At 38.7% G+C, this 15096-nt stretch overlaps 1 protein-coding gene across 2 annotated transcripts; it reads right to left on the bottom strand.

Moving 5' to 3' along the window:
• Positions 1-4590: 4590 nt before the first annotated feature.
• Positions 4591-13498, bottom strand: lhx2b (LIM homeobox 2b). 2 transcript variants are annotated; one of them, XM_084086798.1, is made up of 5 exons: positions 12509-13498; positions 10966-11168; positions 9564-9934; positions 6665-6870; positions 4591-5973 (listed from the first exon to the last, which is right to left on the bottom strand). In XM_084086798.1, exons 1-5 carry the CDS (start codon positions 12719-12721, stop codon positions 5683-5685), a joined length of 1284 nt encoding a protein of 427 aa, XP_083942924.1. In that variant the 5' UTR covers positions 12722-13498; the 3' UTR covers positions 4591-5682. The 2 variants fall into 2 exon arrangements, with proteins under 2 accessions (XP_083942924.1, XP_083942925.1); XM_084086799.1 differs by having other exon boundaries at positions 9564-9931; positions 12509-12861.
• Between the last annotated feature and the right edge of the window lie 1598 nt (positions 13499-15096).

The raw sequence follows: 15096 nt of genomic DNA on the forward strand, positions 1-15096 counted from the left end.
CTAGACTCTCCCCTGTGAAGGCCTCATCAACATGACAGCCATCGGCTCTGATCCTCAACAAACCCATCTCCATACTGGCGTGACTCCGATCTTCAACCAGATGGAACTGGATAATATTCTGATTGTTCCAAACCAATCTAACTTCTGACCTAAAATGCTTCTGGAAACAAACTTTTTTGCATTATTTTCCTGTTATCTCTGTAAAGCTGCTTTGAAACAATCTGTATTGGAAAAAGCGCTATATAAATAAATGTGACTTGACTTGTCTCAAGTGGCCACGCCCTTAATATAATTTAAATGGATGAGTTATTAAAAAAAAATGCACCCCCCTCACAGTTTTCATGAAGGGCAAAATTAGCTATATAGACCAAAACCACTTTTTGTACCAGGCTGTAAACATATCTTTCTGCTGTAAAGTTGGGCATTGTAACATGGGGGGTCTATGGGATTGACTCTCTTTTGGAGCCTGTCTCTAGTGGCCAGTCGATGAATTGCAGTTTAAGTCACTTCCGTATTGGTTCCAATGGCGCTTTTCCACTGCATGGTACGGCTCGGTTCGGCTCGGTACGGTTCGACTCGGCACGGAACGGTTCGGCTTGCTTCGCTTTTCCACTGCGTGGTACGACTCGACTCGGTACGGCACAGTTCGGTTCGCTTTAGCTCGGTTGCTTTTCCACTGCAGTTAGTACCGCTTCAAAGTGGGTGGGACTGATCGTTATAGTTGCCGTCTCTACTGCCATGACATCATCATATTAAATGCGAATTTTTCATTCCGTGTTTCCCCATCCACTCCTCGGCAACCAACGAGAGGAACGTCTGCACCTCGTCCACTGACCACGATTCAGCCATTTCTTTTTTGAAGTTTATACTCTTTTTTTTTTTTTTTTTTAAAGCAAATACTTTTAAAACAGGCGCTACAGTGTTGGCTGTTGTCTACTGGGCTGGCTATTTAAATCTAGCGGGTTTAGTGTCTCGTGTCGTAAATACAATGACGCTGGTCGATGATTCTGTCTGACCAATCAGTGATCTGCAGTGTTTTCACGTCACATTTTAGTATCGGTACGGTACGCTTGGAACCTCAACAGAGGTGGTACCATTTAAAGCGAGCCGAAGCGAGCCGTACCGTACCGTACCATGCAGTGGAAATGCGCCATAAGTGAGCCGTACCGAACCGAGCCGTACCGTACCATGCAGTGGAAAAGCGCCACAAGAGTGTTGCCGCTTGGTTCAACCACGTTGGTTAATGATTTCATGCATTTGGTGGAGTAATAACTGATTTTAATTAATCCTTTTTTCCTATAAATTACAGACATGGCATCTGAGGACAAATTCTAATTTTTCTCAGTTATTTTGCTTTATTTCCAGATTCAATCTCTTCAAATACGGCACTTTAAATCTCTAAAAGACGTAAGTGACATTTGTATATATTGGAAATAAAATTGTACTGAATGTCAGCTTGCTAATTTTGCTCAAGATAAGGATTTATTAAGTCCACATGTCTTAAAACAAGAAACTCTGCTTCTAACCACAGGTCCAGAGCTGTTGTTCCAACCACAATAACTTTGCGATGCTTGTTTCGGGAAAGACCAACTCGTTGTTGAACTATGCTGATAACGACGGAACTTGCGACCATATGGCTAAGGATTCTTTTTGTAAACGCACCCTAGGTAAGTGGCTATTTGTGGAACTCAGATTTACTTGGAATTTATTGTTAGTGAATCTGAGATCAGCTTAAGCTCTTAATCAACAGCGAGTACGTCTGCCAGCAGCTACATGAGGACGGTTAAATGCAGCTTGTAGCCGATCTGTGCGAAGTCTGACCCAGACCAGGGCTAAGTTTGTTGTTGACTGAAGTCAGTCTGCTCTGAACAGGGGTGGACTGTTGCTTTGCCAAGGGCTGAGGGTTTCGTAGCCAAAGGCAATGACCATCCTTTGCCCTGGGCAAAGATATGAGCGATGCAGCGAGCCAGGCCTAAAAGCATTGCTGCTTCTACAGAGCGAATCTCCTGTCATAACTGCTTAGGAGGCACTGCTTATATCAGGGAGAAAATTACATCTACCTGTACTTTTTAACATATGCATGCCATAACTATTATTTTTCTCGAATGACCAACTCCTACAGTAGCATATTATTTACCATGTTTTTTATATAAAATGTATATAGGCCTAATAAATATGTCTACCAAAATCTAGAAATACATAAAGATTATGTATAGCTTTGATCAGACAATTGCCATTTTTATATATGTATACGTGTGTGTGTGTGTATATATATTATATATAATATATAATATATATATATATATATATATATATATATATATATATTTATATTATATTATATTATATTATATTATATCTCACACACACACAAAAACAATATGTCTGAGACGTTAATTTATCGTTTTAAGGAGAAAATGACATCTAGCTGAATACGTTTTGACTTTTTTCGTGATTAAGAGTTACATGCCAATGAAAACAAAATCAACCTAAAAAAGTAGCATCTTATTTGGTCCGTTTCCCATCCCAACTCTCTTTAAAGTACCATGTAAATACCATGATTTTTTTAAGAATATTAATCATTCAGTATCACAATATACATTAAAGTAGCATGAAATTACCATCTGCTACTATAATTGCTCATGTTTTGTGATGGAATTTTTAGATTTAATTAATAATGTTTATCAGCCAACATCACAATTATAAGAAGTTATGCTATCACTTTACAATGAGGTCCCATCAATTAATGTTAGTTAATGCATTGACATTAATAAACAGTCATATTTGTATTGACTAATGTTAACAAAGATTTAATAAGTGCTATAACATATGCATTGCTTATTGTTAGTCAGTTCATGTCAGCTCAGGTCCATTAAATAATATAAACAAACACTACTTTTGATTTTAATAGTGCTTTAGTAAATGTTGAAATCAAGATTAATACATGCCTTAGAAGAATTTTCATTGTTAGTTCCTGTTAACAAATGGAACCTCGTAAAGTGTTACCCTAGTTTTAAATTTATTGTCAGTTCTTTTATTGTAAGATTTTCCAAGTAAACACAAGCAGAGATTGGCATAGTGCACTTGTCTGCTATTTAACCTCTAATCTCAGTGATTGTTTAGAGCCAATTCTTATGCATTTCTAATTGTATGTGAGTTGAAAGTTTCAATTGGCAAGGTCAGATCCAGGCAGCTCGAGCACAAAGAAAACAAGCTTTTGGAAAAGATCTGGGTGTAGCCTGTCGGTAAATATCTGCAAAAAAAAAAAAAAAACTCGGGCACACTGTGCAAAGTCTTAAAGTCTTCGCTAGGTATAGAGCACGTCACAAACATCCAAACCGATGTGATGAGCCTCGGATTCTGCACAGTCATAATATTCCATATTAAAGTTTATTGGACCAGCTATTTCCAAAAGGGCTGTAGTGTGTTTTAAATAGCAGGCTCTCTCTCTATTAAAGCCTTCATCGTGTGGCTTTTTGTGGGAATGCGTTGTACATCTGGGCACCACATTGGCTTCCACGGTGGCTGGCTGGCTTTGGCACCCATCGTAAGCCCATTACAACCCCGGGCTGCCAGCCCTCCAGGAGCCCGAGCGGTGGGCGTCACGCCAGACCACTCCACAACCCCAGTCACACTCACTTCAACAAACAGCGGCGAGAGAAACCGGAGACGTGGAGAGTCACTGACCTAATGTTCACTGAAGGCCTTGTTTGCACTGGGAAACATCGTGTGTCGAGACCGACGTGTTGATGTGCGTGAAAACGGGAGCATTCAGCGGATGTCAGCGAGCGCCAAACATCCAGGTATGTATGACTGGGTGACCATATATTTCACATGGGCTGTAATAAAGTTAGATTCCAAATGCTCCACTGTTCAACCATTTAAAAATAATTATCTTAATAAATTCCAGGTTCCTAGTCACAAGAGGTTTTCAGCTCAGAAGTAACACACAGTGTACAAGAGCATACAAAACCAAACCAACAACCCAAGACACTTAACATAGGATATGCGTTGCATTTCTTGTCGTTTAATACGTTAAAAGTTCATTTAAATTATTTTATATCTAATATTACTATAAAGCATTTGTGTTCCTCGGTTTTATGTATAGAAGATAGTTTAGATTTTTACTTCTAAAATGTTTAATCGAAGCTATTTTCATATTATCTCAGATTATTCATGTGATAAAGCCAAATACTGTTCAGGACCCAGATCATAAAGCTGCAAAAAGCTTTGCTTAGAAAGAAGTGTGTTTTTGATTGGTTATTTCTCTCTTTTTTTTATTAATATTCAACTTAATATTAATGAATTTACTTGTGTTTTTTGAAATGCAAGCATGTTGTGTGTGTGACAAGATGTGTATTATCAGATCACACCAAAATGCTTTAAGATTCTCAGTTATGAATTACCATGACAACACTGATCAAACTCGCCTCATCTTAATCTATTAATGTCCAGTTTGACTGATTTTTGCCGTTGGAGCTCTAGATAATGTGCATTGCTCTCTTTCCATAGTTCTGTTTAAATGCTTTGAAATTGGTGAAATAATGAGGACCACAAAAAAAATAGTGATTCATTTTTTTTATATTTTTTACAGAACTGAAGATTTACATCAAAGGGGATACTGCAGGGAGTGGACTCGAAATTTCTCAATAATCTGTCAAAACTGTACAGCATTTCAACAAGCAGCCTCTGGTTACCATGGAAACATTTACCCTGTCTCCAACACTGTCACATCTTAATGGTTGAGAAAAAAAAATCACCTAACCGAATGAGGGAGGGGAGGGGAGGGGAGTGTTTCATTCCATAAATCAGTGTTTGTTTGTGATGAGCTCCGTTGCGTGACGCTCCTCCGATCAAGGTTTGTCTTCTTACAAACTCTCCGTGGCCATTTTCCCTCCCAGTGCATTTTGTCGTCTCGTGAGATTGAAACGTGTTCTCAGGTTTCATACGTACTGCTATCAGATCCAGTGATTTCTGAGTGAGGTAATATGTTGGAATGAGAGTAAATGATCAGTTCTTCCTCTGTATGCATGTGTGTGTGTCTGTGCATATGATTTACTCAACCATTTTCATCATCCGACAAATTCAAATACACATTTTCCGATGTAGTTGGTTTAGCATTGCTAAAGGGGCTTCAGTGACTACACTGCAGGATAAGGCACGTGACAGTCAGGCTAAGTTTCGCTGTTCTCATCTCGTAATTATTCACATTATAATCCAGTTTCCTCACACTGACCCCTGTGCATGAACATAAATAACAAACAAATGAATTTCCCATAAGCTGCAGCTCAGTCTCTCTCTGTAAACATGGTTGGGGGAAAACGCATGGAAAAATAAAAATGCAAATCAGTCGTTTCAAAGACTATTATCAACAGATCCAGATGCCAAAAGATGCAACACTCTTAAGAGCCACGTGGCCAAACAAAGAGTTTCTCTGAGTCTCGTTTTTCTCTCCATCCGTAAAGTCTGGATTGGCCACATCTGTAAAGGTACAAAAGATGCCCAGGTAGATTGGTTTATGTATCAGACAGATGTAGTATGCGAATGAGTATTTGTGTCAGAACGGTACTATGCTTTGCAAGCACGATTTCTGATTTCGATGGCTGTTGAGACGCCGCACCCATGAACGTTCTTCTGAGGAAGCAGACGAAGGTGACGTGTCTCTGTGCAAACGTGTGAGCATCAGAAGAGGCTGGTTAAGGTGCTCTGCGATGGACTCCGGCACTCGTGAACGTCCAGGCTGCCTGGCACAGAGGTCAGTACGGAGGTGACGGTGGGCATCGTGGGGTTGGTCAGGTCTGTGAGGGTGGTCGGGGTGCTGGACGGGCTCATGGAGGCGTTGGAAATCTCCGAGGCGGGTCCAGACGGTGTTCCTCCAGGCATGGTCGACCCGTCCGAAGCCTTGTCCACGCCCGTGTTCTCCTGACGCAGGAGGTTTCGTCTGAACTTGGCCCGGGCGTTCTGGAACCAGACCTACAAACCGAGACGGCAGAAGATGTGAGAACGACGTGATGCTCGGGACGAACATTACTCATCTCAGAGGCTTATTTTTAATTCTTTAGTTCGTATATTTTTCTTTCCGTTGTCCCCTGGTTGTTTTGCCACAGCATTCGTGAGCCAAATGCATTTCATTTTTTCTTGTTTCAGTGATATCTGACACAGCTGGGTAACACTTAAACAAATGCATTGCTCATTGTTAGTTAATGCATTAACTAATGGGACCTTATTTTACAGTATTTATTCATCTTTTTTAATATTAACAAAAATGCAACTGTTTATTGCTAGTTCATGTCAGCTCAGGTCCATTAATATTAAATAATAATGTATTTAATAATGTATTAGTAAATGTTTAAATTAACATTTAACTAAGGTTAATAAATGCATTGTTAGTTCATGTTAACTAATGGAACCTTTACTGTAAAGTGTTTCCTCGTGCTTTTTTTGTGCATGTTCTAAATTCATCTTTCTTTTTTGTTAGAAGCACATTAACTTCATTCCATTGAGGAGAACAGGCACATGATTTACATTTGATCACCTTCTTCGTTCCTCTAGTCATTTGTTGCTGAAGTGAAGGAATTTGAAATGCTCTTTTTGACTAAATGTTTGTTTTTATATTAACAAACATCTCGCGTCCTGCAATAAGCCAAAACAATTGATTTCTGACCTGTAGGACGCGCTTGGTGAGACCTGTTTTCTGGGCCAGCTGTTTCAGATCCTTGGCGTCAGGATTGTGGTTGATGGCAAAATACGACTTCATGGTCCTCAGCTGATGGTGTTTAAACGACGTCCTCATGCGCTTTGTCTTCTGGCTGGAGCTGTACTGTGAGTCTCTGTCCATCGGATCGCCATCATTCTCATTGCAACTCAAAGCTGAATAAAAATAAAAAAACAGACAATCGATTAGCTGTGCTCCTGATACCGATCCCAAAGTGTTCTATAGTCCAAACATTTCAATAGCTGAACCACAGTATTAAAATTAGACATGCAAATCAAGTGGAGTTTTACTTTGAATAAGTGCAGAAAGCCTAAACTCAATGGGTCATAATTGAAGCTCCTTCACTGAACAATAAACACACTGGATCTGATGACAGACAGAATGCTGTGGTGAGAATGAGGAGGTTTCTTCGATTGCACAACAACAATGTGTTTAGTCTTGAATCTGACCACATAAAGCAGCCACAGCACCATCATGTTGCTGTGTTTGCAACTTACTGCATGCATAATAATCTGCATTATGCTGTAGTCTTACATCATGCTCTTTTTTTTTTCTTTATTATAAAACACATCTGATTCGAAATGCAAATGTTTTAAAGCATGCAAGTCTGCATTATAATTTATTTCACTTTTTCATGTAAAAAATCAACATGCTCAGCACTGGTGGGTTTACCCGGTTTTATAGCAACCCCAACCCCCACATATGGCTCTATCTTTGTTTCTGTTTTTATGATGTCTAGAATTTGATGGTGGAAAAAGCCCACACTATCCATCTTTGGACACAAGTGTTTAGTAGATAGGCCCGTCTGAATGTGTCAGAAATGTGTTTGCGCCAGTTCCAAATTCTTGGCAGAAGTTTATGTGTTGCTAGACGCATGACAGTTCAGAATTATGTTTTCTCTGACAACTACAAATATTAGTCATTGAAAATGGTCTGATCAACACTTCAGATAATTAACCTTGAATGCTTTACAACACCGCACATGGCGAACAAATGTTTCTTCCTGATATAAATATGGCCATTGAGAAATACTGTCACCTTTACTACAGTGATGCACGTCAAGAACAGTTATCTTTACTGAACACAGAATTATTTATGTGCACGTGGTAGATGTAGTATTGCAATACAAAAAAACTGTCTTGTTCTTGTTTCTCAGGGTTTGATCTTGCTGTCCTTGTACTCGTGCTGTTGTTTAAAGTGTGAGCTGATGGGGGCAGCAATGATCTGACTGTGTCAGAGAGACAGCAAAGTTCACTCACTCTGGTTAACTGCTGTGTTGTCAAAACGGTTGATCTGATTTCAAAAACTTTCCTTTAACAATTCTTCACAAGCGGGTTATTCCACCAAGCAAGACCGCAGTTGTTGTGATAATTTTGCCAACTTCAATTAACGATCCCTAGACAACAAGATTTACAAAGCAACCAGACAACTTGAGTTTAAAGTGATAAAGAAAACATCGCATTTACACATTTTTAGTGGAAATAGAGCTTGGAGATCTCATGTTAAACTTGTATTTTATAGACTAGTTGTGGTCTTAAATAATAACTTGCGATATAGACCAGGACATAATCTGACACATAAACGAATAAAAATAAACATTTTATTTTTATCATTTCGTTCATTAATATTGTATATCGCTTTATGCCAGTATATTTTGCATTAAATACTACTTGAATATTCGTGAAGAAAAGGAAGGCTATATCGTCATATTCGATTGATCTTTTTGTAGCGCAAAACCCAGGGTAAATTAATTCGTCTGATTTTGCCTGGAAAAGCTGAAGATTCTTTCTTTCTTTCTTTCTTTCTTTCTTTCTTTCTTTCTTTCTTTCTTTCACTTGTATTTAATCTTCTGGAGGTCTCAACTAGCATCTAAGCCATTTTCCACTTGTCAGTCTCTGTAGTCGTCATCATTCCTCTGTTTGGTCCTCAAGCAGGGGCCCAAATGCCCCGCTGAGGGGCCCGAAATGCCCGAGCGAACAAGTCACGTTGTTCCAAATTGTTCAGCACAAGCTCGAGTGCTTAAGTAGAAATCTGTGATGTGTGTCGATTGTCTAAAAAAGTGGCGCATTTTATCCTTTTACGTAGTAAAGAGGTGAACTTATATTATTTCTCGTTTCTTGGGCAAAACTTTTGTATTTAAAAATAGGCCTACACGGTAAATACGAGATGAAACGTTAAATGGATTAGGCTACCAAGCTATATTGCTAATTAAGGATAGCTGGCTTTCATAAAAACATCACCACGTGCTTTATAAACGTAAGATATCTTCTCAAACGAATTAGAATGACAAAGTCTATAAAAAAAACCAATAGCAACGAAATAATACAGTTTTAAAATATATATATTATTTAAACAAACTTTCATTTTTCCCATTGAGGACTGCATTCATAAATGCTATTTTAAATATTTCCCGCCTGATTTTCGTATTAGAAAGCAGTTTATTTATTGCATGTGTGGTTTCAATTAATTAATCATACAATTATTTATAACAGTCGCAATTGTTGTTCAAAATAGCGGTAGTTAATAATAGCCCATTGTTGAAACGAAATTTCACTGTATAGGCCTAGTTGCTTTTGTAAATTCATCATCATGCAGTTGGCCAGGTTTCCTCCTTTGTCTTGCTCTGAAACGATTTCGTTAGGTAGTGCACCCCAAAAAGTTTTATAAACCTGGAAATTCCCCGAAATCACAGTAAGTAGGAATTAGGCTACTACGCGCTCTTAAAAAAGTTGTGCAACATCAGATAGGAAATCGGCTTGCTCCTCGTGCCAAATGAAAATAAAAAGAACGCAAGGAATAAAACTATAGCAGTTAACCAGCAACAGCAAAACGCCAATAATGCTCTCACCTGCATTATAAGCAGCCAAGTCCGCTCCGGGCCCAGGGCTCTTCCTTTTTCGGGGCCGGCCCTTCTGCACCGTGTTCACGCCGTTATAATAAGACAGTCCTAGAGGGCCCGTGCTGCCCAGTCCTTTATTAGACGCTACATCCGTGTGATTGAAATGCGTGGGGAAGTCTCCCTGGATGAGCGTTTCAAAGTGTAGCCTGCAGTACACCAGACTGTCTTTCATGCCGAAGTGGTCCCCAGTCGTCAGCATTTTGTTGCAAGTCGTGCAGGTGAAACAGTTCAAGTGGTACACCAAATCCCTGGCCCTCATGACCATTTCCGAGGCCGAGATCCCGAGGTGGCACCGGGCACATCTCTGCACCGAAAACCTTCTGTGGGAGAATAGAGCAGCTGTGACCTTTCAGATCACTTCAACCAGAAGGTGAGCCCACCACTCACCAGTCTGACATGAAATGTGCTGCTTCTCATAATAACTTTTGGAGGAATTGTAATTTGTAAATTATTTTATCTGAAATAAATGTTGAAGAGGAGAGCATGACCACTACCATGCCTCATACAGCAGGATGCATGAACAAATAGAGTTAACTCGTGCAGTGGAATTCAGTCTTGCCAATAGGCCTAAATAATTGTTAAATAACCTACAATTTAGATTGACGTGTGCTGGAGCCTAATTTGATCGTGGAAATGAGTAAAGCCTTCACTTATATGATTATCTTAATAGGCCTCTCGCCTCCCTCTGATTATTAAATTGTACAATGACATACAGAATCAGTGCACGGTCAGATAAATATCATCCAAACATCACACAGTAAGGCGCTTTTTGGTTTTGCTGATTATTTAGTTTATTTAGATTATTGGGTTATTTAGTTTTATAATGACGTTCAAAATCACTTTACACTGCTAAATCCATGCAGACACAACTCGGGAATATTTTTTTTACGTTAGCCTATGCCAGTAGTTTCTGGATTATTGAATTAAACGCAATTATTAAATTGCATCATGAAGTCTTCACAAGTATCAATATCTAGACAAAAAAAAAAATGCTATACGGGATGTTTCGTTAATTTAAACAAAAACGTTCAATTTTAGGCAAAAATCATGCCTTGAGGCTAATATCAGTAGTTTCTATATTTTAGTAATCAATTTAATTTAAGCGAACGACGTGTTTACATGCATTAATATAATCTACAAAAAAATAAAAAAAATAATTTTATACAATAAAATTAGTTACGTCTTTTTCTGGGTTATTACATTTTATGGGCTGATGACGAAACCACGCCACACACACCAAAATATAGTTTACAGGCAAAAAGCAGGTCTTTTGCTACAAGAGGTTTAGCCTTTTAATTATTTATCCACAAGGAAAGCGTCACTCTTGAAGCGAAGGAGGTGAGTTGCTCACCTGTAATAGTCTTCTTTGCAGTAGATGCTTCCGTCTTTGCTGAAGCAGGTGAGCTCAGACTCCAGGTTGAGTTTACACTCGCAGCACTTCAGACAGCGCATGTGCCACTGCTTGTCCACGGCGAGCAGGTAATAGCGATCCGAGATCTTCCCTCCGCAGCCCGCGCACAGAGCCAGCCGGTCCCCGCTCATGGAAGGCATGTTCTGCACACACACACACACACAAGCACACGACAACATTATCTCTAATGCTTTACAAATCATTTAATGGCAGATTAGTAAAAGATAAAATACATCGTACATCTAAAGTGTCTGTAAACACTTGGCTATTTTACGCATTTGCTGATTAAAAATGTCCAAAGAATGAGGTATTACTAGTGTTCACTTCTGTACAGAATGGGAGGGGCGTGAGATCAAATTCAGAATACAGAAGTGTATATTCACCATTGATAAGTAGCCTATTTAATGTTTCCAGTTACAACGGAAAACCATGCATAAAAAGGAAATAACCGCAAGAATTGATTATGCATGCCTCCATGTTTTTTTTATATTATTTTTTTATTTAATTAACAAAGGCACAATTTAGGAAAAATGTGAGAATTATGTAAACAAATTAATCAAAGACTGCGCTCGTTTTATTGTGTTTACGTTCGACGTGTTGTGTGGCCTCAAATACACACTGCAAACACACTCGTAGGATAGACTATTATAGCCTATATAAAACACTTATATACATGTGTGTAATAAATATATTATTTTGTTCTTAATAATTACTTTATTTGTAATTTTGGGTTTGCCAGCGTAAAAATAAAATAAAAATAAGATGCACTGTTAGAAATGTTAAAATAGTTTTGAGCATTAAAAGTTCACTGTTGCTAAAGAAACGTAATGCAACGTAATACAACGATGTAATTTTATGGCAAATGAATTAACCGTAAGGTTCGACATAGTCTCTTTTTTGTTGGTAATCACAGATATTACGGCCCAAAACACTGTCAATTTATTTAAGTTCAATTATAACGCCTGATAATTAGTGTATCCTAATTAACTCACTCAAATGTTGTGGAAAAAAAAGAAATGCATTTTTAAATTACGAATTTCTCATCTCTTAAAGTTGAGCAGCCCTGCATAAGCATTTGTAAAATAGCAATTTCCTATAAATGTCAGTATCTGTGCAAAACCGAACAGGGATTTTCTTGCTCGCTAATGCATTGATATTTCAGCATTTTTATCGAATAATCAGTTGAAATTAAACTGAATTGTACACCATTAAAAACTGAAAGGCCTATTGTGGTATAGCCTATCGTAGCTTTCTGTAACAATTTGCAATCCACCCATGGCAAAAGATTTACAAGCAATGTGTTGAAGACCAGGCCTATCATTTTGGCTTCGCAGAAGTTTGAAGTTTGAAATTTGTTTAAATGGACAAGATCGAAATCCCATCTTTGGGCCTCTCTACCACAGTTTGAATAACGGTTCAGTTAACATAGGCTGTTATAATTTCCAAGCAAGCGCCTGGAGCGAGAGGCATGGCTTTCTCCTACCGTCTCTGTTTCCCCCATATCTATAGCCGAGCTGATAGTCGCCGAGTCGCTCTTTCCTCTCCGCTCCATTTCTTCCAGAACACCATGCATCTCGCCTCCAGGCAGACCGTGGAAAAGCATCGTTGCCGCAGATGAGACCGAATAGCACGTGTTTCCGTCAGATCTGCAACCCAAGATTTCCGTGAGACGCACTTCTAGCCCTGTGCAGTTCATATGACCTCTTCCTCTCACACGCTAAATAATTCCCGTTCGGAGAATCTAATCGCTCTAAACGCTATTCGTTTATCAGAAATGTCAACTGTGTATTCTGATAGATTCTTTGAAATGCATCAGAGAATGAGATCGCAGAGCATGCACCCGGTACAGGATCGGTTTAGCCTATGAGAGCATTCCGGAGCTTTGAGGACATACCAGCTACCGAAGCCCCTCTACATGTGTGACACTGGACCCTCCTATTTCTTCCTGAGTAACTTTCAGTTACCACATTTTGGACATGCATTTGTCAGTGCAAGATCTCAGTTTTTCTTTCTTGTCTTTTCAGAAATCAGTCTTGTAGCGTGTCTGCTGCCGCTCATAACACAAAAACAATCCGTTATTGCATCGCCGAAGAATAAAAATATATAATCCCGAAATGCCTGGGAGGAACGACTACAGTGACGATTCAGATTCTGCAAGTGGTTATATCTTCATCCTCCTCCACGACAGTTTGTCATCACAGACACACACACACACACACACACACACGAAAAATGTCCAACTTCAATAGGCTTCAGCTTGGATACGGGTAAAAATCAGCTCAAAGGTTTGCTCTAACAAATGAGATGGTTGTCCTGACATATAGAGCTTTTGCTGTGATAAGAGCCTGTTGTTGCTCGTCCCGAATGCAGTAGGATCAGCCTGTAAACGATTGAGAAGGAGGAGGAGTTGAGGACACTTTTGGTTTGTATAATCCAGTGAAGACAGTGAGGTTCCCTGCGCTCTTCCCTCTCCAAACGTGAGCAAACCCAACGCGCCTTTTCTACCGGGACTTTGACGTCACGCCGTTCCGTTCGTGATTATTGGCTGTTCGAACTCTTGATATACTCGCTGTATCGAATTGTTGCAGGGATTTTAATGTCAGCTGGACCATAATTTGATGGTAACTCAAGACTTTCTCAAATGACATTTTTCAATTCTTTTTTTTTAGCCTATATATACATAACTTTAATACTTTGGACAGTTTCAATTGTTTTATTTTTTGTAAACATTAGCTTTAATATGATCGACTTGTTTTTATTTTGACGTGCAGTGAGATATTTAACTTTCGTGAAATGGACATTCCACGTCTTTGTCTTAAGTGACAAGTGAATCGCTCCAATTTGTGATTTGATTTCATGAATTCCATAAGCTTACTTTTTATGCGCCGATGTCTTATGCGATGTATCTAGTGCGATATGATCATAATAATTTATTTTCTTTTTAACTTTGGCTTGAACCCATTGTTTTTTCGGATTGATCTACTTTACCAAACAGCTCGGCCCCGGACAGATCCCCGTGACTGGTTAAAACAAAAGGATCCAGAAGAGCGGAATAGCCTGTCTTACTGACAGCACTGGATGTACAACTCAGAGTCTCTGTGAGAAGTGCAATTAACGTCAGTGTCACAGTGAATTCGGCTGTTTCGTTAATCTAACATGCTTTTTGCCCCTTTTAAATTGTATTTTTCGAAAAAACGAAGATTACTAATAATAATCTCTTTCATGTGCATGGTTTACCTCAAATTCATATTTTTCACATTTGAATTATTATTATTTTTAATGTCATTCTGTGAGCATTTTATTTTCTCCAAAAACTCCTAAAATAAGCTTTCATTAATATAGACTATTGTACTCGTTCTTTAAAAAATCTCTCTGAGGTGAGTATTTAGAAAACAATGAATATCTCGGATCATCCATTATTGATGGCCGCCCTCTTTTGTACCTCATATAGACTGCTGTGAGCCACTGCTTCCAAATCCCAAAAGGCCACATATTTGTTTTACTTATTCAGTCCATCCAGTATAATAGGTGATTATTCTAACAACGCAAAGAGAGACACTTCTCTTATATGTGAAGCATGCAGGAGACTAAAGAAAAACGGACAGAAGCACGAAATAAATTAAATTTGGTTGACGATATATCAAAGTTTAGTCACATTCTTTTATTTGATATTTTGAACACATTTTTTGCGATGCTGTTTTCAGTTGCTCATTTACGTTTTTGGATTTGTTTTTACTCTACGAATTCATAAAGCACTCTTAATTGGCGCTCTGAACTTAATTGGCGAGACAGTATTAATTTCGAGCCCTAGAGAGCAGCGGACCTCAGAAACAAGCCAGTGGGAGACAAATTCATACAGCCCCCACGTGACTCGTGTTTTAACATATGAGAGTTCGAAGCAAATATCAATTGATTTTTAAATGGCATTGCATGGCAGAGTTAACATAGCTTTGATGCTCCGTAAAAAATATAAAATTATTGTATATATATGTTGTAGGCCTATTGTGAAGTCCGTATGTTAGCTTCACAATACATACACTTGCTTTATCAAAATTAAAAACATAGTTTTAA

This window comes from Abramis brama (genome assembly GCF_963993115.1).
Source record: "Abramis brama genome assembly, chromosome: 16".
Lineage (NCBI taxonomy): Eukaryota > Metazoa > Chordata > Actinopteri > Cypriniformes > Leuciscidae > Abramis > Abramis brama.